We start from the raw sequence: 23028 nt of genomic DNA, 5'->3' as shown, positions 1-23028 counted from the left end.
TGGATTCCCTTTTTATTTTTTATTTGTGGATAAAACTGTTTTCACGGAGCTTGGCATTGAAACGCTTCGTTTTAATCTTCATTTACCCCAGTGCACACAGGGTACCTCATTATTTCTATAATTTGATGTGTATAATAGGGCTCGAGCTGCTATCTGCAGGCAAAGGGGAGTAGCTGGGGAGCCTCACTCACCTTCAAGGTTTCATTTTATATACAGAATTTGAAAAATAGATTTAATTAAAACTAAATTAGCTTTTCAATGAAGTAATGATCTAACAGTGAAGTATGCAAATAAACCTGGCGTTAATTTTACATAAAACTGTTAAGGACAGGTCTTCTTAGTTTCTGCATATAAAAAAACAACAGCAGTTTTCTCCGTCTACTTCCTGTATGTCTAAATTATATTTGCCAGACACATTATATGTTCTGCTTGATTTGGTTTTCTTAAACATTTAAACAGCAGACATTTTTCGGATTTCTTTAACACAACACAGTCTAAATTAGAGTGTGCTGTCCGAAAATTAACGTAGTGGTAGCTTGAAAATCACCATCCATCATGACCCTCATCTGAATAATCACAGTTTTTGCTTTTCACATGTCTGCTGCCGGCTGACATGGTTTATAATTTGCTTTTCTTGTAATTTCTTTTCGCTGAACCTGAAAACTGCTTTTCTTCAAGGCTCTGTGAAGGGAGTTGAGACACTGGCCTTGGTCCCATCTCTGCAGCAGATTGGTGTTGAAAGCCATTTAAATGCTTAGAATCTCAATTGCTTCATCTTTAAAATGGGGATATTAATAATTTCGCTGCATATTGCAGTGTTTTTCTGAGGGCCAGTTGAGATAAGGGATATACTCATACATCGACAGTTGTCAAGGTCTAAAAATGTTAACTTGCTTTATTATGTCACATCTAGGGTGGGCTTTTAAAAGAGTGATTTAAGGGTTATTATTGTTTCATTTGTCCTGGTTGTTGCAAATAATTTATAGTATTTACTGGGAAGAGCACCTGGGTTTGCAGTCTAGCTTCTGCTTATTAGCTATGAGGCTTTGGACATGCTAACCAGCTTGGGTTTGCTTTTCTTGTCTATGAAATGGGCCATATGTTCCTGGCAGGATAAGAACAGGGTTAGTAATGAAGGTAAAGTGCTGAATGAGATGTCTTCTGTTCTACAAATTTTAGATAAAATATGAGTTATAAAGGCAATGATTCAAATACATGCAGTTATGGGCTCTCCCTAATTTTCCTTTCAGTGCAACTACTATTGGTGATTATTTATGCCAAAAAATGTTAGCTGTTTCCATCTGACCTACTGAATGATTTGGAGGTGCGGGTTCATCGAGCCCTTACACACTTGTCTCTTTTAGCTTGCGTGGTTGTTTATGCATCTATAGAACATATTCATTGTTTGATGGATCCATTGTTGAGTTGCGTCTGTGAGCATCCTCCTAGTACAAAATCTGAAAACTGGAGGACAGTTTTATACCTGAAAGTTGTATCTAATGTTTTCTGATGACCGTTTTCACACTTTGAAAACTTTTGTTTGAATAACAGGTAATTCTAGGCATTAACGACCTTGGCTTTTATAGGTAAGCTTTCTAGAAGGAAAAGCAATCACAGACCATTCCTTCCATGAACAGAATGGCCACAGTTACTGTATATTTGTATGTATACATACAAATGATTTTTTTTAAAGATTTTATTATTTATTTGACAGAGATCACAAGTAAGCAGAGAGGCAGGCAGAGAGAGAGGAAGAAGCAGGCTCCCTGCTGAGCAGAGAGCCCGATGCTGTGATGATGCAGGGCTCCATCCCAGGACCCTGAGATCATGCATGACCTGAGCCGAAGGCAGAGGCTTAACCCACCGAGCCACCCAGGCGCCCCCATACAAATGATTCTTGCTTGTATTAAACTCCGTATTAGTTACGCAACGAAACAATTACCTTTTAACTATACTCTAAGGTTAAGTGTAGAGAATAGGCTCTTCCTGAAAGTCAGACCCATCATATCCATAGGTGAAACCTGACCTTGATTTGGAAGCTTCAGGACTAATTATCTAATCTTTACCAGAAGATTGACGCCCACAAGGCCTGTGTTAGAGCTTTCTGTCTGCAGCTGGTCTCCCCCAGTGGGGCGGGTCAGGGCCATGGCTCTTACACAGCGGCATCACAGCTCCAGTGTCGGGATCTGGCATCAGTCTGCCAACTTACTCTTTGCTGATGTTGGCAAGGTCCTTCCTGAAAGAGTTGTGTTCTCCCATTCCCTGAAGAGCTCAGCCTGTCCATCCTGTTCACATATGTTCAACTGACTGGCTTCCATGCTTGGTCTGTGAATTCCCAGTCCCGGTGAATTTTCCTACTAGAAACAAGATATATAGGAAGAGCTCTCCATGAAGGAAGACAGACCAGAAACAAAACTTGCTGGGGTGCCGGGGTGGCTCAGTGGGTTAAGCCTCTGCCTTCAGCTCGGGCCATGATCTCATGGTCCTGGGATCAAGCCCCGTATCAGGCTTTCTGCTCAGTGGGGAGCCTGCTTCCCCTTCTCTCTCTGCCTGCCTCTCTGCCTACTTGTGATCTCTCTCTCTCTGTTAAATAAACAAATAAAATCTTAAAAAAGAAACAAAACTTGCTTATACTTTGCAACACTTTTCAAGGTTAAGATTTTCCTTTTTCTTAAACACAGGAGAACATCTTATATTTTTAATGCTCTAGAAATTTTGTGAGAACACTCAGAAGTTGAGAAAACCACTTTATTAATTTTGTCAATACCATTTGGGACGTGGTCAAGCTTTTCTTCTTTAACATCATTCCTCTTGGCAGTCCATTCAGACAGGCTCCGTTTGGAGTCACGGGCAGCTGAGTAGGCCATTTTCTTGGTTAGGGTAGTGTGGACAGACTGGGGAGAAGCTACAGGCTGGGATTTGGGGGAATGAAATGCTCTATAGTGCTCTTTCCAGGAGATCCCTACATATGGCAGAGGTTGGCTAGGCAACTGTCTTTATCCCGTCTGTGCCAGTTTATACTTTTCCATAAGGAGTCCCAATTTATTTGTTACACCTAAACTTTTCCAGGTTAAAATCTGGAGATTCCCTTCTGGTCAATTTCTTGTCTGCCTGAGGCTTTGATGTTAGGAAGCTCTTGTTCTTTATTACAAGCAAATCCCTGCTTTTAAGAACAAACACAGGATTAGTGAGAGTGAAGAGAATCAAGGACAAACTGAATAGTGGGATACGAACTGACAATTTAGTGTATCCACATCATGGAGAGTTTTTTCCTTCACCCTCAGTGTTAATTGAACAACACAAAGGAATGACTGAGCGTATCCAAGTCTGGAGACATTTAAGCCATCAATGATCAAATAATCAAGAAAATTCCTAGAGGGCGCCTGGGTGGCTCAGTGGGTTAAGCCTCTGCCTTTGACTCAGGTCATGATCTCAGGGTCCTGGGATCAAAACCTGCGTCGGGCTCGCTGCTCAGCGGGGAGCCTGCTTCCCCTTCTCTCTGCCTGCCTCTCTGCCTACTTGACTTGTGATCTCTCTCTCTCTCTGTCAAATAAATAAATAAAATATTTAAAAAAAATTCCTAGAATGCTTTTCTTAAGCTCCCACCTTCCAAATTACTCCTCGTTAAAATCTTTTGTAATCCTTCAATAGATTTCTGTCTTGCATATTGCAGCCATGTCTGTGGGTTTGGGAAGAATTTTTGGTAATTAGGTTACAAGACTGGAACAAAACAAAGGTGCATTTGTGTCCGATTTTGGTCAGTCTTTACAATTTGGCCTTTGTCGGGACTGACCAATGTTCATGTGTGTTCCTCCCACAAATACTTATGGAGGGCCTACTGTGTGGCTCACACCCCTCTGGGTGCTGTGAATTCGGAGAAGCCCCTTGAAGGGTCTGCCCTCACAGAGCTCACATTTCAGTATGGGCAACAGAGAGGAATAGGAAAAAGCACAAAGAACCAGTAGCCGGTGATAAGAGGTGGGAAGAAAACAGAGCAAGGCAAGAAGGGTTAGAAGCATGGAGGGGTTGGGGGGATGGGTGGTCAAGGAAGGCGCTGTGTGTGTACCTTCCAGATGATGTAACAACGAGCTCTGTAAAAGCTGGGAAGGGACGGTTTAAGGAGGGGGGAGAGCAGGTGGAAAGGCCTCCAGCCGTCCAGACGCTGTGAGACCCGCAGTGTGGCAGGGAAGAAGGGCAGCTCAGAGGCCCTGGGGAGGACTCTGAAGGATTTCCTCAGGGCAGTGGGAAGCCCCCTGGAAGGTCTGAGGGTCGTGGTCTGAGTTCCACAGTAAAGGGTAACTCTGGGTGGAGAATTGGTTAAAGGGGAAGCAAGGTGGGGCGCCTGGGTGGCTCAGTAGTTAAGCCTCTGCCTTTGGCTCAGGTCATGGTCTCGGGGTCCTGGGATCGAGCCCCGCATCGGGCTCTCTGCTCGGCGGGGAGCCTGCTTCCCTTCCTCTCTCTCTCTCTGCCTGCCTCTCTTCCTACTTGTGATCTCTGTCTGTCAAATAAATAAATAAAATCTTTAAAAAAAAAAAAAGAGGGAAGCAAAGAGCCCCACTTGACTCACCTGTGTGTGCACCTGCTCCCTGGGGATGGACGGAGGCAGAGACTAGCTGTGGTGTGTGCAGCCACCGAGGAGAGAGTGCCCCACACATATGTTGCTGTTGGGCTGACGGCACTGGTTTGGCTGTGGAATGGGAGGGCAGGGGGTGGGGAGCAGGGAACAAGTGCTGGGTTTTCCTGTACCCACAATGTCTTCATGCTGATGCCAGAGTAAAATGGAGATGGGAAATGAAGGCCAAGTGAATGGAAAAAACCAAACCCAGTGTGGATTTGACATAATGCAAAAGTTATATCTTTGGAATCGTGAGTCACATAGCCAGTGCTGAGACGTGTATGGTGGAACCACGTTTTAGGGACATTTTTGCAGGTGTGTCGTAATTCCAAGGCAGTTGTTATGATTGCACTGTTTACGTCCTTCGAAGACGGGGCTCTGTGCCCCTCCTCTTTGTCCCAAGCCTGTGCCCTGGAGATAAGGTTTAGGTCAGGGTTTGGTTTGAATCTAAAGTTTCAGTTATCTGCAGAGTTGACTTCATCTATGATTCTGATTATGTAAGAAATTGGGAGTGAAATCAATGTCGGGAGGCCACAATGAATAATCCATCCTGGTTTTGAGTTTCTGGACCCATGAGATTTGAACGGACATGTGAAGATATTGTCTTGTGGGACTCTTCCCAGAGATCCCTGTGTCCCCTCACGTAGGTGCGCCCATCCTCCGCGGGGTAAGCGCACAGGTTGTGGACGTCCAGTATTGCCGAGTGAACGGGGGACCCCATCCTTGTCCGGGTGGACCTGGCTTATAACTCTGTTCCATCTGGCTTGTGTAGGACGAGCTGGATGAACTCCGTGCTGAGATGGAAGAGATGAGAGACAGTTACTTAGAGGAAGATGTTTACCAGCTGCAGGAGCTTCGGCGGGAGCTGGACCGCGCCCACAAAAACTGCCGAATCCTGCAGTACCGCCTCAGGAAAGCCGAGCAGAAGAGCCTGAAAGTGGCTGAGACTGGTCAGGTGGATGGCGAGCTCATCCGGAGTCTGGAGCAGGACTTGAAGGTGAGTGAGCGTCGCTGATAGGGGGCACTCGTTCCCAGATGGGGCGGCAGGAGCCAGGGATGATAGTGGGTGGGGATCGCAGATTTGGGGACCGGCAGCCCTTGGGCCCCACCTACACACCTGGTCCTGCCGTTCTGAGGGTAGTTCTCTCTCTCAGCAGATTTTAGCATACACGTTCTTCATTCACCTGCTGGTGTGTAGGGTATGGGTAGTCATATGGCTTTGACATTCCAAGATTTTAAACCTGTCCCATGAACTGGAATCTTAAAACCTAAGGAAAAGAAAACAAATTGTAATAAGGGATCTACAATTTTTTTTTTAAATTTATTTTTTAAAAAAGATTTTAATTATTTATTTATTTGACAGGCAGAGATCACAAGTAGGCAGAGAAGCAGGCAGAGAGAGAGCGAAGCAGGCTCCCTGCTGAGCAGAGAACCCGATGTGGGACTCGATCCCAGGACCCTGAGATCATGACCTGAGCCGAAGGCAGTGGCTTAACCCACTGAGCCACCCAGGCGCCCAGGGATCTACAATTTAAAAGAAAAGAGAGAATTGGGGTGCCTGCGTGGCTCAGTTAAGTGTCTGCCTTCAGTTCAGGTCATGATCCCGGGGTTCTGGGATGGAGCCCTGCCTTGGGCACTCTGCTCAGTGGGGAGTCTGCTCTTCCCTCTCCCTCTGGGCCTCCCCTGCTTGTGTTCTTTCTCTCTGATTCTCTATCTCAAATAAATAAATAAAATCTTAAAAAAAAATGAATAATTAAAAATAAATTTAAAAAAGATATCTGCCACTTGGTCTGACAGTTGTGGAGAATTGTACAAAAATGCCTTCTAAAGATCTACACTCTTTAAAAAAAATCTATTGATGATCAGTTCAGTTATAGTCAAAGACCACTCATAGAGGTTGATTCTAATCATTTAATGTTTTTATCGTTACTTAAGTTTCTGGAATGCAGGAAACCTGAAATGACCATAACCCAAGGATGGTGTTTTGATTTAACTGAAAGAGAAATGGGACCATAACTAGTTGTCTAAAGCTAATTGTCTAAGGTGTTTTTGAAAACCACTGGCAGAGGTGGGAATGAGGTGAAGAAATTCCAGACATTATACCATTTGCTATCTCCGAGGGTAGCATGGCTTCTCTTGTGCTCCAATTATCAAATCATTTATCAAGAGATGAATTATGCATAATGTCCTCCTTATTATGGGAGTACTTATGAAATCTCATTTCGCCTTTCATTATGATAACAGGAAAAGAATCTGTGTAATTCTGTCAAATCTATAAACCACTAACAAAACGTCATTCAGGGGGATATAAGGGTAATTTATATTTCTCTTGCAAAATCTCATTCCTTGTTTCCCTTTAGAAGGTAAAAACATTTAATTGCTTTTAACATTCAGATATTTTACTATAGTAGACAAGATAAAACTTGACTACATTATTTTACAGGATTATTTTGTTGTGTTTTTGTTTTTAGCAAGTAGTTTTAGTATGCCTTAGGAACAGAAATGTTTATTGATCCATTTTTATTGTTATTGTTACTATTATTTCTAATTTATCATTAAAGCAGTGTGTGTGAGCAGAATTGGGATTCTTGGTGATACTCTATAACGAGGTAGAGCTATCCACAGTAGCCTTTTAATCCAGATAAGGGTCATAGCTTCGCTTATAATGTAGATTTCATGTTTGAAACTAATACCCTCCTCCTTTAAAAATAGGCTTGTTAATATTGCTGGGGTCTTTGCCCAGCGAAGGTCTTTGCCCTTTATGGCGATATCATATCACTTAATGATTCTGCCTCTGAAGTTGTTTGAATGTGCCCTTAGCACACAGCAAAACTTCATGTCCTGATAACTATCTCCGTGGGTCAATACAGGTAGCCAAAGATGTATCTGTCCGATTGCACCATGAACTTGAAACCGTGGAGGAAAAGCGCGCTAAAGCTGAAGATGAAAATGAAAGTCTCCGACAGCAGATGATTGAAGTGGAGATATCCAAACAAGCCCTCCAGAATGAGCTGGAGAGACTGAAAGAGGTAATCCCAAGACATACGGGGATTTCTTTCTTGGGTTTAATTGTTAGGAGCTTGGCACTCCAAGGGCCCCATTTGCTGAACTGTGGTTTGTTTGTAGGGCCCAGAATCTAAGAACGGTTTTTCCATTTTTCGTAGCATTGTAAAACAAAAACAATCACACAAAAATAAATCTAAAAAAGCAAAGAAGACTGATAAAGACTATATGTTGCTTACAAAGCCTGAAATATTTGGTGTCTGACCCTCTACAGAAAGGGCTTGGTGAACCGTGGTCTAAAACTACTTTTTATCATTTCCATTCAGATGAGCTGGCCATTAATTCCTTTTATGGGTCTAAATGGAGAATATTATTACCGGAATACAAAATTAAGCAGTAGCTTTTTCCTCGAGTCTCCTCTTCCAATGAGCTGGAAAATGTGTTCTGGTTGTCTATTAAGCTGTGTAAACAAATAATCTGTATATGCCACCTCTATCTGTTATTTAGGCAACATGGTTTAAATACAGGGTTTTCTTTTTATTTTAGAGAGTGAATGTATTCTAGCAAAGTGGTCAAGAAAATGAATACATAAATATATATATATATTTTTTCCCCTTTGCATATAGTAATGCAAATGCTGTTTTATTGTTACTTCCATTATAAGATTAAAGCTGTGTATTTTCTTAGAAAATAGCCTGTATGTTGTTGGAGTTAGAAACTGTTGGTGAAGCCTTTACAGTGATGGCTGAAGCCAGCATTATTACCTGCTAAAAGCCTCACTTAGTGCATGTTCCCTTTGGACAAGTTTCCCGAGTCACCCAGTTGTTCCTCATCCACCCAGCTGTCTACCTGCCCACACTTAATTCAGGCTCCGTACCATGCCCTGGGGAGGCAGGTGTGAGTATGGCCGCACAGGCTCTGCTCTCAAGATGTTTACAGCTCAGTTTGACACGTGGCTAGCAAAACAAGTAATCACGGCAAAGGAGCCGGTGTTGCTGGCTCTCTTCTTCCACCCCATCCCCCCAACAGCCACTCAGGTGCCCTGCTGTTTCTAGAGGTTGGCAGGGGGGTGAGGGGCAACCTTCTTTGTTCAGAGATCAATAGCCCTGGGGCTCAGTCCCTCACCTTCGGGTCTCTGCTGACATCCCACTTCAGCCACCTGGCCCTGCACACGTACACATTCCCAGTTGTTCCTGCTTCCCCCCTCCTGGCCATCCCTATCTGCCTTCCCATCTGACATGCTGTGGATTTTGGTGACTCGCTTGTATATTGCCAGCGCTTGTCTGACAATGCCATGGGTTTTATTTCTTTGTTGCCTTCACTAATGTGCCTCCAGGACTTGAGCTCTGTGGGAAGAGGGTGTGTCTCCGTAGTTCATGGTGGGGTCTCCGTGCCTAGAACAGTGCCTGGCACTTAGGTGTTGTCGGAGACGTGCAGGGTGAGGGAGTGAATGGAGGGCGAGAGGGTGGAGCTGTGGTGAGCACAGCTCGCCTGGGGACTCCGTGCGCGCTTCACAGAGGAGGTAGAGTCTGAGAATGTTCTTTCATCATGCGTAACCCTTGCTCCTTAACTTAGGTGTGCACTTACCCCAAGGGATTGGGGGGATTTCTCCTCTCTTTGTGGGTCTCTTACCTCTGCACTTAGAGTCCCCCGTCCTTTACTTCCTTCTTTCCCTTTTGCTCTAAGTCTGCTAGAAGGTTTGCCATAATGGCTTCTTTCCTCAGGATTTCCAGTTTGAGCCTGACCTTGAGGGTGCAGAAAACATCTTAGGAGTCTATTTTACAAATGTTGTATGTGTGAATGCCTACATACAAATATTCAAATTATATGTACACATAAGTAAGTAAATAAATATATTTGAAGCAGGCAGTTTCTCTTGCCCCCAAAGAGCTGGATTTGTGTGGGACTTGGCATCAGGCCACAAATAGCTCCTCAGGGAGAGAAATGATGACTGACGTTCAACGCCAGGCAAGGGTGAAGCAGGGGTCTTTAGAGAACGGTGATGTTGGTTGAGGCTAGATGTACACAGAGGAGGTGGCAGGCCGGCGCCTCCCTGCCTGTATGGGTTAGAGTCCCCCGCAGGCATGGCCCAGCTGGGCTACAGTCCCTGTTTTACCTGGAGAGCTGCAGTCCAGCCGCGGGATGGCGTCTTGGCACCAAACCTCACGATTCCAAACAAACCCTAAAACTGACCAGACTCTACAGAAGGTAGATGCTCTAGACAGTGCAGGAAGGAGAGAATGATGGAACCAGGCGACCCGAGGTTCAAAGGTGGTAGAGGAGATAATTACTGGAAAGTGCTAGCTGTGGCTTCGTGAGTGGATTCTCTTTACTAAAGCGGGAAGGGAAGGCGCTAGGAGCTTTGCTGCGAAGGGACTGTCCTGTTTTCTCGATCTTGAGTCCCACTCTTATCGGTTCACCTCTGAAGTTTCGTAAGCGGATGAGTCACATTCCGGAAAAGGCAAGGGGAGTTCGTGCGTCGCCTGTGTCTCTGAATGACGGAAGTAGCTGCAGACGACCGTGTCCCTCTCAGCCTGGGAGGACAGTTAGGGCATCTCCGTGCCTCTTGGGCTCCGTAGCTGCTGCCATGGGGGGCTCCTCTCCTGGAACTGCACACTGTCCCTGTGGCGGCCCGGTGGGCTTCTGCCAGATGGATTTGCCCAAGCACTTCACGCTCAGAGAGTCCAGAATCAGACCTGCCACCCTCAGCCCCACCTGACTCTTCCCTGTCTTTCCCATTTGTGTCCATGGCGCTGCGGTTCTGCTGGTCCCTCTGGTGGGAACATTGGTGGGTGCCCTGACCTCTCTTCCTGCTGGCGCTGAGAATGCCTTCACATTCTGCCCTTATGCTTTTGCGGTCTTAGGAATTTTCTTCTTTGCTTTGCTTTCTTTCTTTCTAAGATTATTTATTTATTTGAAAGCGAGAGAAAGAGAGAGAGAGCGAGCACGTGCACGCACATGAGTGGGGGGAGGGGTTCAGGGAGAAACAGGCTCCCCACCGAGTCTGGAGCCCCATGTGGGGCTGGACCCCAGAACCTTGGAATCATGACCTGAACCAAAGGCAGACGCTTAACCAACTGAGCCATTCCAGGAGCCCCTGAAAACATGATTTTTTTTTCAAAACATTTTTTTTAAAGATTTTATTTACTTATTTGACAGAGAGAGAGATCACAAGTAGGCAGAGAAGCAGGCCCAGAGAGGAGGAAGCAGGCTCCCTGCTGAGCAGAGAGTCCGATGTGGGGCTCGATCCCAGGACCCTGGGATCATGACCTGATCCGAAGGCAGAGGCTTCAACCCACTGAGCCACCCAGGTGCCCCTCAAAACATTTTTTAATTTAAATTCAATTAATTAATATATAATGTATTGTTGGTTTCAGAGGTATAGGCCTGTGATTCATCAGTGTTATATATCACCCAGTGCTCATTATATCACCCGCTCTCCTTAGTGTCCATCATCCAGTTACCCTCCCCCTCCTCCAGCAACCTTCAGTTTGTTTCCTATGATTAAGAGCCTCTTACGGTTTGTCCCCCTCTCTGATTTCACCTTGTTTTATTTTTTCCTCTCTTCTCCCGTGATCCTCTGCTTTGTTCCTTAAATTCTACGCATGTCAGTGAGATCAGATGATAATTGTCTTTCTCTGACTTACTGCAGTTAGCATCCTACCCTCAGTTCCATCCACGTTGAGGCAAATAGCAAGATTTCATCTTTCTCTCTCACTGACACATGCTGTACCGTGGATGGACCATGAAAATAGACCAAGGAAAAGAGACCAAGGAAGCTGGACATATTGCATGATTTCATTTATTCGGAATAGGTAAATCCATAGACAGAAAACAGATCAGTGGTTTCCAGGGGCTGTGGAGAAGGGAGAGGACTGCTTAATGGGTATGGGGTCTGCTTCTGGGGTGACAAAAAGGTTTCAAAGTAGATAAAGGTGATGGCTGCACAACCCTGTGAATGCCTCTTAATTGTGTACTTTAAGGTGGTCGGGTTTAACCTCAAATAAGATTTTTTAGATTCTCTATTCTACCCATACTTTGACCAGTCTTCTCTCAAGTGAATATTTGAGAGCCGACTCTATGCCGTCACACATTAAAGGCAGACACTACTTCCAGTCTCTCCCTTCTCTGTTTCACCTTCAACGCTCCCCCAATGCCTACCATGGGACTCTCCGCTTAAACACATGAATTTGCCCTGGCTCCTGATTGGCTGACTCTCTAGTGTGACGTAGAGGACGCTTTCTGCTGGGGATCATCCCTGTCTCCCGGCTGGGTTTCCCACCCCTTGCTGCAAACCCTGGAATGAAAGAAAGGCAGCAGAGCGAGATGAGAATAATCTGTGCCTTCCGGTCTCCTTTGAACAGAGAGGGTCTTAGAAGAGTCACTGTCTCCATTGATAGATAAGATGATTAAAGAGGGTTGGCAATATGAAACTATGTGGAATTGTCCCTTCTGTCTAGCCAGCTTCCTTGTGCCTCTTTGCATCGTGGTCCATGCACCCAATTCTGGTACACCCCTCCACTTGTGCAAGCTCAAAACATTTTTGCCTTTTTAGGAGTATATTTCTTCTAGTACTCAACTCTATGATGAATTATCTGGACAGGTTGAAAATGGTTAATCTTAGCTTAGTTTCAACGTCTTAAAGATTGTTTTCACTGAGCAGTATTTCATTCTACCAAAGTTTTTGAATACTTCTATATCTTAGACACAATAATAACCGGCCAGTTTAGTTGGCACTTGGAAGGGACAGAGACACATTCTAGATCATTCCAGGGAATGGGGATTTTCTTTTTTTTTTTTTTTCTTATTGAGGTATAATTGACATATAACATTATATTAGTTTCAGGTGTCATGGTTCAATATTTGTATATATTGCAAAATGATCACCCCAATAGTAGGTTAACATTCCTTGTTGAACACATGGGTCCAAACATATTTTTTCTGGTAATGAGAACTTCTAATAGCAACTTTCAAATATGCAGTATAGTATTGTTAACTATGGTCATTATGCTGTACATTATATCTCATGACTTATTTATTATAACTGGAAGTTTGTATCTTTGGATTGCCCTTACCCCTCCTACCCATCCACCCTAGGGATTGTTGAATGAAGCCACAGGGAACCAGTTAGCAGCCAGATAGCTCTTGCGGGCCATCTTTCAGCACCATTCAGGATGTGTATTGATTCTCTGGGTTTGGTTGAGATTTCTTCTGTGGCTAATAAATGATTCAAATTTTATAAATATTTCTTGAGTGCTTGAGAGGAAAGCATATGCTCCAATTTTGGGGTGAAGACTTTAAATCCATTAGATTGAATACTTCCAAATTTGAACTCACAACAAGCAGTACATTTTATATCATCACTCAAAATACAAACATAAAGGTCTCACGAAATAATGCTTATCTTTGCCATATGGGACGCATTTTGGTATTTTCAGTTCTATTCAGTTCTGTTTTTTAAACTGGGCAGCTATATGTAGAAGAATGAAACTTGACCATTCTGTTACAGTTTTGTTTTTTAAAGGGTAGTTATACATTTGATTTACAGTCCATGTGGACTGTAAACAATTACAGTGATGTGGATGGCAACAATTTGGAAAGTTTTTTTAGATCACTTGTTAATTGTGTTGTTCAAATTGTTTATATCCTTTATAGTTTTGTTTTGTCTGCTAAATAGATCTATTTAGGATAAAGGTATGTTAAAATCACCTGTTATAATTTTGTATTTATATTTCCTTGTAATCTGCCAATTTTGCTTATATATTTTGAATATAAATGCATACAGATTTAGAACAGGTTTTTTTTAGAACCATTTTTTGATTATGAAGTTTCCCCTTTATCATTTGATAATGACTTCTTTATTCTAATGTATTCTGTTTTCTTTCTTTCTTTCTTTCTTTTTTTTAAATTTGCCTGGTATAGCTTTTTTGTGTTTCCATTACTTTCCATTTTTCTGAGTCATTATGTTTTAGATGTATTTCTTGTGACTGGTCTATAGTTTTCTCTCTCTTTTTTTTTTTTTTTTTAAAGATTTTATTTACTTATTTGACAGACAGAGATCACAAATAGGCAGAGAGGCAGGCAGAGAGAGAGGAAGGGAAGCAGGCCCCCTGCCGAGCAGAGAGCCTATTCGGGGCTCGATCCCAGGACCCTGGGATCATGACTCAAGCCAAAGGCAGAGGCTTTAACCCACTGAGCCACCCAGGTGCCCCTATAGTTCTCTTTTTAAAAATGGAATCTGATACTATCTTTTTTTTTAACAAAAACTTGTGAATTTAACCCATTTACATTTATTATGATTATTGATGTGTTTGAATTTATTTCTATCATTGTATTTTATATGTTTGTAAATTCCAAGCCTTTTCTTCATTTCTTTTTTCTATTTTTTTATGTCGATTTCTCTTTGATTGAATTTTCAATTCTCAAGTTCTTTTCTTGATTAGGAACTTGTATTATTGTTCTAAAAATTACTCTTACATATTTAACATGCCTGTTTGACTTAGCATCTAAAACTAATCATTATCCCCGTTCTTCTCCTTAATAATATTAAGCATCTTAGAAAGCTTCAACTCCAGTGAGCTCCTGTGTTTCATACTATTATTATGTAGTATCATTTTAGTTTTATCTTTTTAAAAGCATCTCCCCCAAAAGTTGGCTAATTTAACAGTTAATGCTTATTTAGATTCATTTACATATTTTCCAGTCTGTTATCATTGCTTTTTTTTTTTTTTTTTTGGTTATCATTGCTTTTTGAGTGTTACTCCTTCCTTGTGAGTTCAATTTTCTTCTTACTGATCCATTAACATGTCCTTGAGTGTTTTCTTTCAGTAAATGGTATTGTCTAAAAATGCTTTTATGTCATCCTCAGTCTTGAAACATATTTAGTTGGGCATAGGATCCCAACATATTGAAGATAGTATTTTTTATTATCTTCTGGCTGTATTTTGCTGTCAAGAAGTCTGCTGTCAAATAATTCTCATTTTTGTAGATGATCTCTATTTACTTCCTGGTTACTTTTATGCTTTTCTTTTTGTGTTTGGTATTCTGCAGTTTCAACCAGATGTGTCTAGATTTATTTTTATACTTTAGGCAACACTCATTGTCAGTCTGTTTATGTCTTTTGTGAAATCTGGAAAATTCTCACTCTTTGAATAACGTTCAGTAGGGAAATTATGTCTTTAAATAGTGTTTCTTCCCCCATTTTCTGTATCACTTCTAGAATTCCTATTAGTTTTATGTAGGAACTTCTGCTGGCCATTCTTCTTCCATCCACCATCTCACCTAACTGTTCCTTTTTTTTTTTTTAATTATTCTTATCTGTGTTTTATATATATGTACATATATATATATAATTTATTTATTTACTTATTTTAGAGAGAGAGTATATGCATGTGCATGCATGCTTGTTCACAGGAGAGAGTGGGGAGGGAGGAGTAGAGGGAGAAAATCTCAAGCAGACCTCCTGCTATGCAGAGTCAGAGGTAGGGCTCAGTCCCAGGACATGAGATCATGACCTGAGTTGAAACCAAGAGTTGGATGCTCAACTGACTAAGCCACCCAGGTGCCCCACTGTGCTTTATTTTGAATAATTACTTCATTTCTTGTCCAAGTTATGAATTCTCTTCTTCACAAAAGAATTACTCTTTTCTTCATCCACTAAGTTTTCATTTCAATGAAATGAATTTTGAAATTTGCTTGTTTTGTTTCATAAATTTCTTTTTTCCCTTACCGTATGTTATTTCTTCCTTAAATTTTGAAACATTTTTAAGTCACGGCCTCTTTCAGTTTGTTCTGTTTTCTTGAGTTCTTGTGTGTTACCAGTCCCTCAGTTTTTCCCGATCTGTTGTCTCTCACTGAAAGTGGATTTTTTTATGAGCTTTCAGATGAGCTCATTTCTTGTTGAAATTTCCACTTGGTGAGATTTTTGCATTGGTCTTTTCCAAATGTGCCTGAGTAGCATTATTGGTTCAAATACACTTGTTAATTTTGGGCTCATGGAGTTGTGTCCCAAAGGGGTTGTGTCAGTTGGTTATCAGACTTATATATGGCATACATCTAAATATTTTTATACTTTTAAGGAGATTTTTTTTTTTTGTCACCTGCCAGTGTCGTAGCAGGTTATTACTCTCCCACTTCCCAAGTGATTTTTAGTTTACTTTCAGTGGTGTGCATCCCTTTAGTGGGTTGTCTGGGGCATTTATCAAAGATTCTTCTCACGTCCCTGGCTAGAGTGCCTATTTCTGGGTAAGAGAACTGCCACCATTCCCTCCTGCCCTCTACCTCTTTAATCCCTAATGCATTTCTGATACTAGGGAATTTTCCTTTTGTGACTCTGTCAGTCAGCTGTGTATGAATTTCTGCTTTTTATGTTTTCTTTAGCATTTCTAGGTGTTTGTTGGGGGGAAGGCTCAAGACGGCTCAGTGTGCTGTGTTGCCAAAACAGGATGTGATCCTTTGGGGTTTAGCGGAAGCTTTCTAGTAGCACTCTGGAGTGCCATGAGTAACCCCCGTGGTCTTCCTTTTCATGGCTCAGCACTATTGTCCCTGCCTCTCTCTGTTCATTTACTTCTACCCTGCTACTCACTAGTTCCCATTTGCCCCAGGCCTTTTTTTTTTTTTTAAACTCATGGATTCATTATATCATGGCTTCTACTTACATTCTCTGTAGGTATTTGCTAGAGACTGAATGTTTATATCCCCAAGCCCCTGCCAATTCATTAGTTAAATCCTAATTTCCAATAGAATAGAATGAGGAGGTGGATCCTTCGTGAAGTGGTTGGATTATGAAGGTGGAGCCCTTGTGGATGGGATTAGTGCCCTTTTCAAGGATACCCTAGAGCTCCCTTGCCCCTTCCACCAATTGAGGACACAGAGAGAAGATGGCCGTCTGTGAACCCGAAAGTGGGTTCTCACTAGACACCCAATCTGCCAGCACTGCGATCTTAGCTTTCCCAGCCTTCAGAACTGTGTGAGATAAATGCGTGTCCTTTAAGCCACCCAGTCCACAGTATTTGACAGCAGCCTGAACAGACTAAGACCTAGTCTTTCTGCTTTTTTCTCAACCAGTGGGTGAGGAGTTTTCTCTGTGTGTCATTGCATTTAAACTCTCAGACAGCCCTAAAGTCTGGAAGCATAGGTGTACGGACATAATAAATGGTTTATTGCTATTACGCTATAGTTTAATAAAACATTATCTATGTCTCCAGACTTTATGGTCCTCCCCATAAGAAAAAGATATGCTTGAGTGAGCCAGTGCAAAGCATCTTTGGGCCGAGTCCTCATGCCAGGGCATCTCCTTGGACACCGACCAGGTTGTTGGCAGCTGCTGTGGAGTCAGTCGGGGCCTCGCTCCTGGCCCAGTCAATGGTAGACTGCGGGCCGGCAGGGCACGCAGAGTCCAGGCAGGCATTCTTTGTGTTAGCTTGGCAGGCTCTCCAAGATACCTCGGGAGGAATAAGTAACATCTGGTTCCATTTGCTGGTCTCATGAGTTGGGAGCGGGGGAGGGGGGGCAGGGTGATTCTAACTAGAGAACAGGAAGTGGGGAGAAATGCAGTGCCCTGAATGATATCCCAGTTAGCTGGCCTGCTGGGTTAATAATGAGGGCGGGATGAGAATGAAATGGGATGAGAGTGGGAGCAGGAAGAATCAGGGTGTCTGGTTAAGTCTTCTTCCCAAACACTAAAATACAAGTACAGTCTGGGGGGTGTGTATGTGTGTGTGTGTGTGTGTATGCACACATATATATCTGTGTATGTATCTGTGTGTGTTCATATACATGCAGTGTCTGCACAGGGGTCTAGAGGGAAATGGCCTTTTGTAGGTTCTCATCAGACTAGTAGGCGGGGATGGAATTAGAGTAGAGCCCTTTCAACCAAGAGAATAAATACTGGGCCAGAAAATCCAGATTTCACAGGCTGGGAAGGATTAGGAAGAGTCCAGCAACTGTAGGAAGATTTGGCATAAATAATTTTGAATGCTTAAGCTGTAAATGGAACAGTTTGGGTGTCTGGGAAGAAGGGGGGTTTGTGTTCAGTTAAACAATGATAAATAGTACTAATGGCTAATTTCATGCTGTTACTGGAAAGGCACAGGGAGAGCCCATCACAGTCTGTTCTGGTCACTCAGAACAGGTGCCCTTGGAGCGATTTCTTGTCAAAGTCAAGACAGAATCATACTGAGGTCTTCTAGAAGGCCAGTAAAAGTCCTGTGACCCACTTGGCAATGGTCCGCATGTTCTCTCCCTTGGGGATTGTCTGGTGCTCTCCCTGGGCAGTCACATTTGCTTCTGTTTTGGAGCTCTGGTGGTGGCTCCAACAGCAATGGGTGGCTTTCCCAGGTTTGAGTCTTCGAAATACTTTCATTTCTTGGGTTGAGTTTTTTTGTTAAATTTTGTTGTCAGAGGACTATTTTACTTCCACGTAGTGTGGGGGTTAGGTTGGAAAAGAAAGAAAATGGTGGTGAAGACACAGGCAGGACTTTAGAAGGAGTAACTGAGTTTGGTGGCTCTCCTGGGATCTGGCATGCGTGGTCAGACCCAGGCCTGGGGACCTCAGGCCAATGGAACATCAGAGCCAGAAGAATCTTAGAGCTGAGTTAGCCGACCTCCCCATCACCTACACGAGGAAGCCAAGGTCTGGGTAGGTTGTGAATGGTGGCTACCCCAGGTCTCCTGGCTTCCAGAAACCCTCCTCTACTCCTTCTTTCCTTAGGACTTTATCTCTAGCCCCACCCTCTCCCTTCTCTGTAGGCTCAGGAGGAAGAGGCAGGTTCCTAGGTCAGGACCGGAGGTAAGCACTCATGGGGCCATCTTGACTGTGGTCTTCAGGGCAAGCTGCTGGAGGAGAGAGCAGCTCTAGGCTCCCTGCTTCAGTGTGTTGGTGAGGAAGAGCACCTGTGTCTTTCTTTGACCCATTAATGCTGCCATATAAAATTAATTTCTGCTTTCAGAAGTATTTATTAAGCTGCTGCTTTCATCTCTACAGAGAAAATTACAGGAAGAAGGACATCAGAATTTACCTTTGAAGGCAGTGAGCACAGGCCTCCCCGTCTGTCTTACCACTCACTCCCATGGGGGCCTCCTATGGCCCTCTCCCTCCCATCTTGTTCCATGGTGTTGGCCATTCTTTCCCCAGGACTGTTCCAAGATGCCTCTTTTATCTGTTGAAATGCTGCCCATTCTTTAAGATTCTCCCAGAAATGCCACTTCCTCCCCAAAGCCTTCTATAACACTTTTCTGACCTCTGAACAAACATTTCTGTGTGATTAAACTGTTACATGTTGGCTAGAGAATGTTCAAAAAGTAGAGAGAGAAAGTTTCCCTTATGTTAACATCCCAGAGATACACCTTATTTTTCATAGGAAATTGGAAATACACCCTATATACTTCTTTTTTTTTTTTTTTTAAGATTTTATTTATTCATTTGACAGAGATCACAAGTAGGCAGAGAAGCAGGCAGAGAGAGAGAGAGAGGAGGAAAGGCTCCCTGCTGAGCAGAGAGCCCCTTGCGGGGCTCCATTCCAAGATCCTGGGATCATGACCTGAGCCGAAAGCAGAGGCTTTAACCTACTGAGCCACCCAGGCGCCCCTATACTTCTTAGTATAGTGTTTTTAGTATAGTATTATTTATTTGTAATTAAACCTTTTGTTTTGAGATTTTTGTAAACTCCTAGGCAGTTGTAAGAAATAGTTAACAGGAGGTCTCCCGTACCCTTTACCCCATTTCCCCAGGTGGTAAGCTCTGGGATGGTGCCAGAACTAGGACAGTCACTTTGATTCCGTCCAGCTGTGAGAACAATAATTCCATCACCACAAGAATCCCTCATGGTGACCTTTTATGGCCACACCAGCTTCCCTCCTGTCCCCATTCTATCTCCATCCCCACAACTGCTGTGTTCTCCATTTTGATAATTTGGTCATTCCAAGACTTTATATAAATGGACTCATTTGCTATGTCACCTTTTGGGATCGGCTTTTTCACTCTGCAGCATTCCCCAGAGATGTTCCAAGGCATGCATGAGCCCTAGTGTGTAGTCACTTACCCACTCGCTAGATGTGGGACATCTGTTATGTTTTTCCAGTTTGGGGCTTTTACAGATGGAGTCACTGTGAACATTGGTGTGCAGGTTTTTGTGGGAACGTAAATCTTCATTTCTCTGGGATAAATGCCTGGGATGTCATTTCCTGGGTAGTATCGTAGTTGTTCTTTGGGTTTTTTTTTTGTTTTGTGTTGTTTTGTCTTTTAAGAAAGTGCCAAACGGTTTTCCAGAGTGGCCGCTCCATTTAACACTGCTTCCAGCATCCTCACCAGCATTTGGTGTTGGCGCTGTTTTTTATTTTAGTCATTCTAATGAGGGATACCTCATTGTGGTTTTATTTTATTATCATTATTTTTAAGATTTTATTTTTAAGTTATCTCTGCACCCAACAGGGAACTCGAACTTACAAACCCGAGATCAAGAGTCACGTGCTTCACTGATAGCCAGCCAGGCACCCCTCATTGTGTCTTTCATTTGCATTTCCCTAATAGCTAATGATGTTGGACATATTTTCCTGTGGTGTTTGCCATGTGTGTTTCCTCTTTGGTGAAACGTCTCTTGACAATTTTTGCCCGTTGTCTAATTGGATTGCTTGCTTGTTTTTTGTTTTTGTTTTTTTTTTTAACTACTGTTGAGTTTTCAGAGTTTGTTCTATATTCTAGATACTAGTTCTTTGTTGAATATATGGTTTGCAAGTATTTTCTCTCACTCCAAGCCTGTCTTTAGTCCTTTCAGTGGGGTCTCTCTCCCTCCTGGCATTTTTTTTTTTTAAGATTTTATTTATTTATTTGACACAGAGAGAGAGATATCACAAGTAGGCAGAGAGAGAGGTGGAAGCAGGCTCCCCGCCGAGCAGAGAACCCAATGCGGGGCTTGATCCCAGGACCCCGAGATCACGACCTGAGCCAAAGGCAGAGGCTTTAACCCACTGAGCCACCCAGGCACCCCATCTGGCAAATGTTTTTAATTTTGATGAAGTTTAGTTTATAAATGCTTCCTTTTATGGTATGCTCTTTGCCTACCCCTAGATTCTGAATATATTTTCTTCTGTTTTTTAAAATGTTTTATGTTTTACATTTAAATCCATGGTCCATCTTTTTATAATTCTAGTTAATATACAGTGCACTATTGGTTTCAGGAGTAGAATTCAATGATTCCTCAGTTACATACAACCCCAAGTGCTCATCACAAGTGCCCTCCTTGATACCCATCCCCCATTTAACCTATCCCCCACCTACCTCCCTTCCAGCAACGCTAGTTTGTTCTCAGTTGTCCTTATGGTTTGTTTCCCTCTCTCATTTTTCACTTTGCCCCTTCCCATATGTTCACCTGTCTTCTTTGTTAAGTTCCACATATGAGTGAAATCGTATGGTATTTGTCTTTCTCTAACATTTTCGCCTAATATAATACTCTGGTTCCATCCACATTGCTGCAAATGGTAAGATTTCATCCTTTTTGATGGCTGAGTAATATGTCATTGCATGTATACACCACATCTTCTTTATCCATTCATCAGTCAATACACATTTGGGCTCTTTCCGTAGTTTGGCTATTTTTGATAAACATTGGGATGCATGTGTCCCATCAAATCCTTATTTTTGTGTCCTTTGGATAAATACCCAGTAATGTGATTACTGGATCATAGGGTAGCTCTATTTTTAACTTTCTGAGGAACCTCCATACTGTTTTCCAGAGTGGCTGTAGCAGTTTGTGTTCCCACCAACAGTATAAGAGGGTTTTCCTTTTTCTGTATCCTTGTCCATGGTCCATTTTGAATTCATTTTTGTGTAAGCCATGAGACTTAGGTCAAGTTCATTTTTTTTTTTTTTAAACCTACAGATGTCTAATTGTTTCAGCACTACTTGTTAAAAAGGCTATCTTTCCTCCATTGAATTACTTTGCACCCTGTCAAACTCAGTTGAACATATCCTGTTCAATCCTGTTCTGTTCCATCGATCTCTGCCAATGCAGTCTTGATGACATAGCAGTATAAATCTTGAAACTGCTGTGTCTGCTCCAGCCATTAGTTTGAGTCTCCTTGGACCCCTCACTGGCCTTTCAGAACACTCCTGTCTCTGCCTTGTAGGACGCAGGTGTATTCTGCACATCCCTGCCCTTATCAAGCATTCAGTAAATACGTGTTGAATGGGTGAAAGTTTCATTCTCTTTATTTCTCCTTGAGAAAGAGCTGTAACATATTTACAGACCTCCTGGTGAGGAATTTCCGATCCTGTAAATGTTTACCCCAGGACAGTTCGTACAAACCAGTAATCCACTCTAGATCAAGTATTTTGACAATGACTGTTTGTGGGTTATGAAGTCACCCTGTTTGGTTAGCGATAAGGAAAGCTGCTTTCTGTCTGCTTGCTTCCTATTCACACAGGCTCTGGGTGCCCATCACTGGGATCGGGCCACACTCAGTTGTCCCTGGTGAGCTGGGTGGGCTCCTGTATAGCTATTTCCTGCAGCGGGTCACCTGCAGGCACTGTGGGGGCTCAGCTGACCTTTTGGGCAGAGGGTGACCCCCCCCAGAGTGGCCACATCAGAAGCAACCAGGCTGTGTGAGCAGCCTTTGCTTTGCAAGCCTCAGAGATTTTAGACCCACCTATTTCTCCTCTTCCTCAATACCACTTTTATAATGTGGAGGGATCTTTTATATGTGGGGTGCATTGCAGAAACATGTTACCTACTGCTGTGTAAGCAATTAGACCCGGAACTTGTGTATTACAGTGAGATAGACTGTGTTCTCCACTGCCTGTCTTTAAAAATGATCAAAGTAGAGACAGCATGTATTTATGCTCTAGACTTCACTGGAATGTTAACTGCATTGAGTTTGCGCTATGGGACTGAATAAAAATACGTCTCCTTTCAAAGTTTGCAGTCGATACTCGAGTCTGTCAAATTTCCATGCTGTAAGTCACGTTATTGATGTGATATACTTTAGGTAACTTGTCTTCAGATGCAGAGTCAAGAGTCAGAGAGATAGAAATGCTTAGAAAACACCACATGGTATTATCTGTTTCCCGAGTATACTTTCTGGGTATTTCTCTGACTCAAGTGCGAGTCATCGTACGCTGAGTGGTATGATTATGAGCCAAATAAGCAGTTTTCATTTTTCCCCCTAGTCATCAGAAATTACTCAGCATTGCAAAGGCTCCAGGTGGGACTGGCGTCCAGTTGCTCAAGCACACGGAATGTCCTGCTGTTGAGCAGTTACTCTGGCAGTATTTGCATTTCTGACCTAAGGATGAGCCTCAGACAAAAGAGAGACCCTAAGTTCCCCGGGGGCACTTTCCCTCACTGTTTATTTGTACAGGTTGGTTAATCCTTTTACTGAAAGAACGTTTGTGTGGGATGGGTGGGCTCTCGTGT

At 42.9% G+C, this 23028-nt stretch overlaps 1 protein-coding gene across 8 annotated transcripts in view; it reads left to right on the top strand.

Moving 5' to 3' along the window:
• MTCL1 (microtubule crosslinking factor 1) overlaps positions 1 to 23028 on the top strand; it is a 124186-nt gene that overhangs the window by 5784 nt on the left and 95374 nt on the right. For all 8 annotated transcript variants that reach the window (XM_059409204.1, XM_059409203.1, XM_059409205.1 and 5 more), the window contains exons 2-3: positions 5388 to 5612; positions 7486 to 7644. In XM_059409204.1, coding sequence (XP_059265187.1) covers positions 5388 to 5612; positions 7486 to 7644 — 384 coding nt within the window. The remainder of the gene's footprint in view (positions 1 to 5387; positions 5613 to 7485; positions 7645 to 23028) is intronic.

The sequence above is a fragment of the Mustela nigripes genome, chromosome 8, assembly GCF_022355385.1.
Source record: "Mustela nigripes isolate SB6536 chromosome 8, MUSNIG.SB6536, whole genome shotgun sequence".
Classification (NCBI taxonomy): domain Eukaryota; kingdom Metazoa; phylum Chordata; class Mammalia; order Carnivora; family Mustelidae; genus Mustela; species Mustela nigripes.
This window is presented reverse-complemented; position numbering and strand designations above follow the sequence as displayed.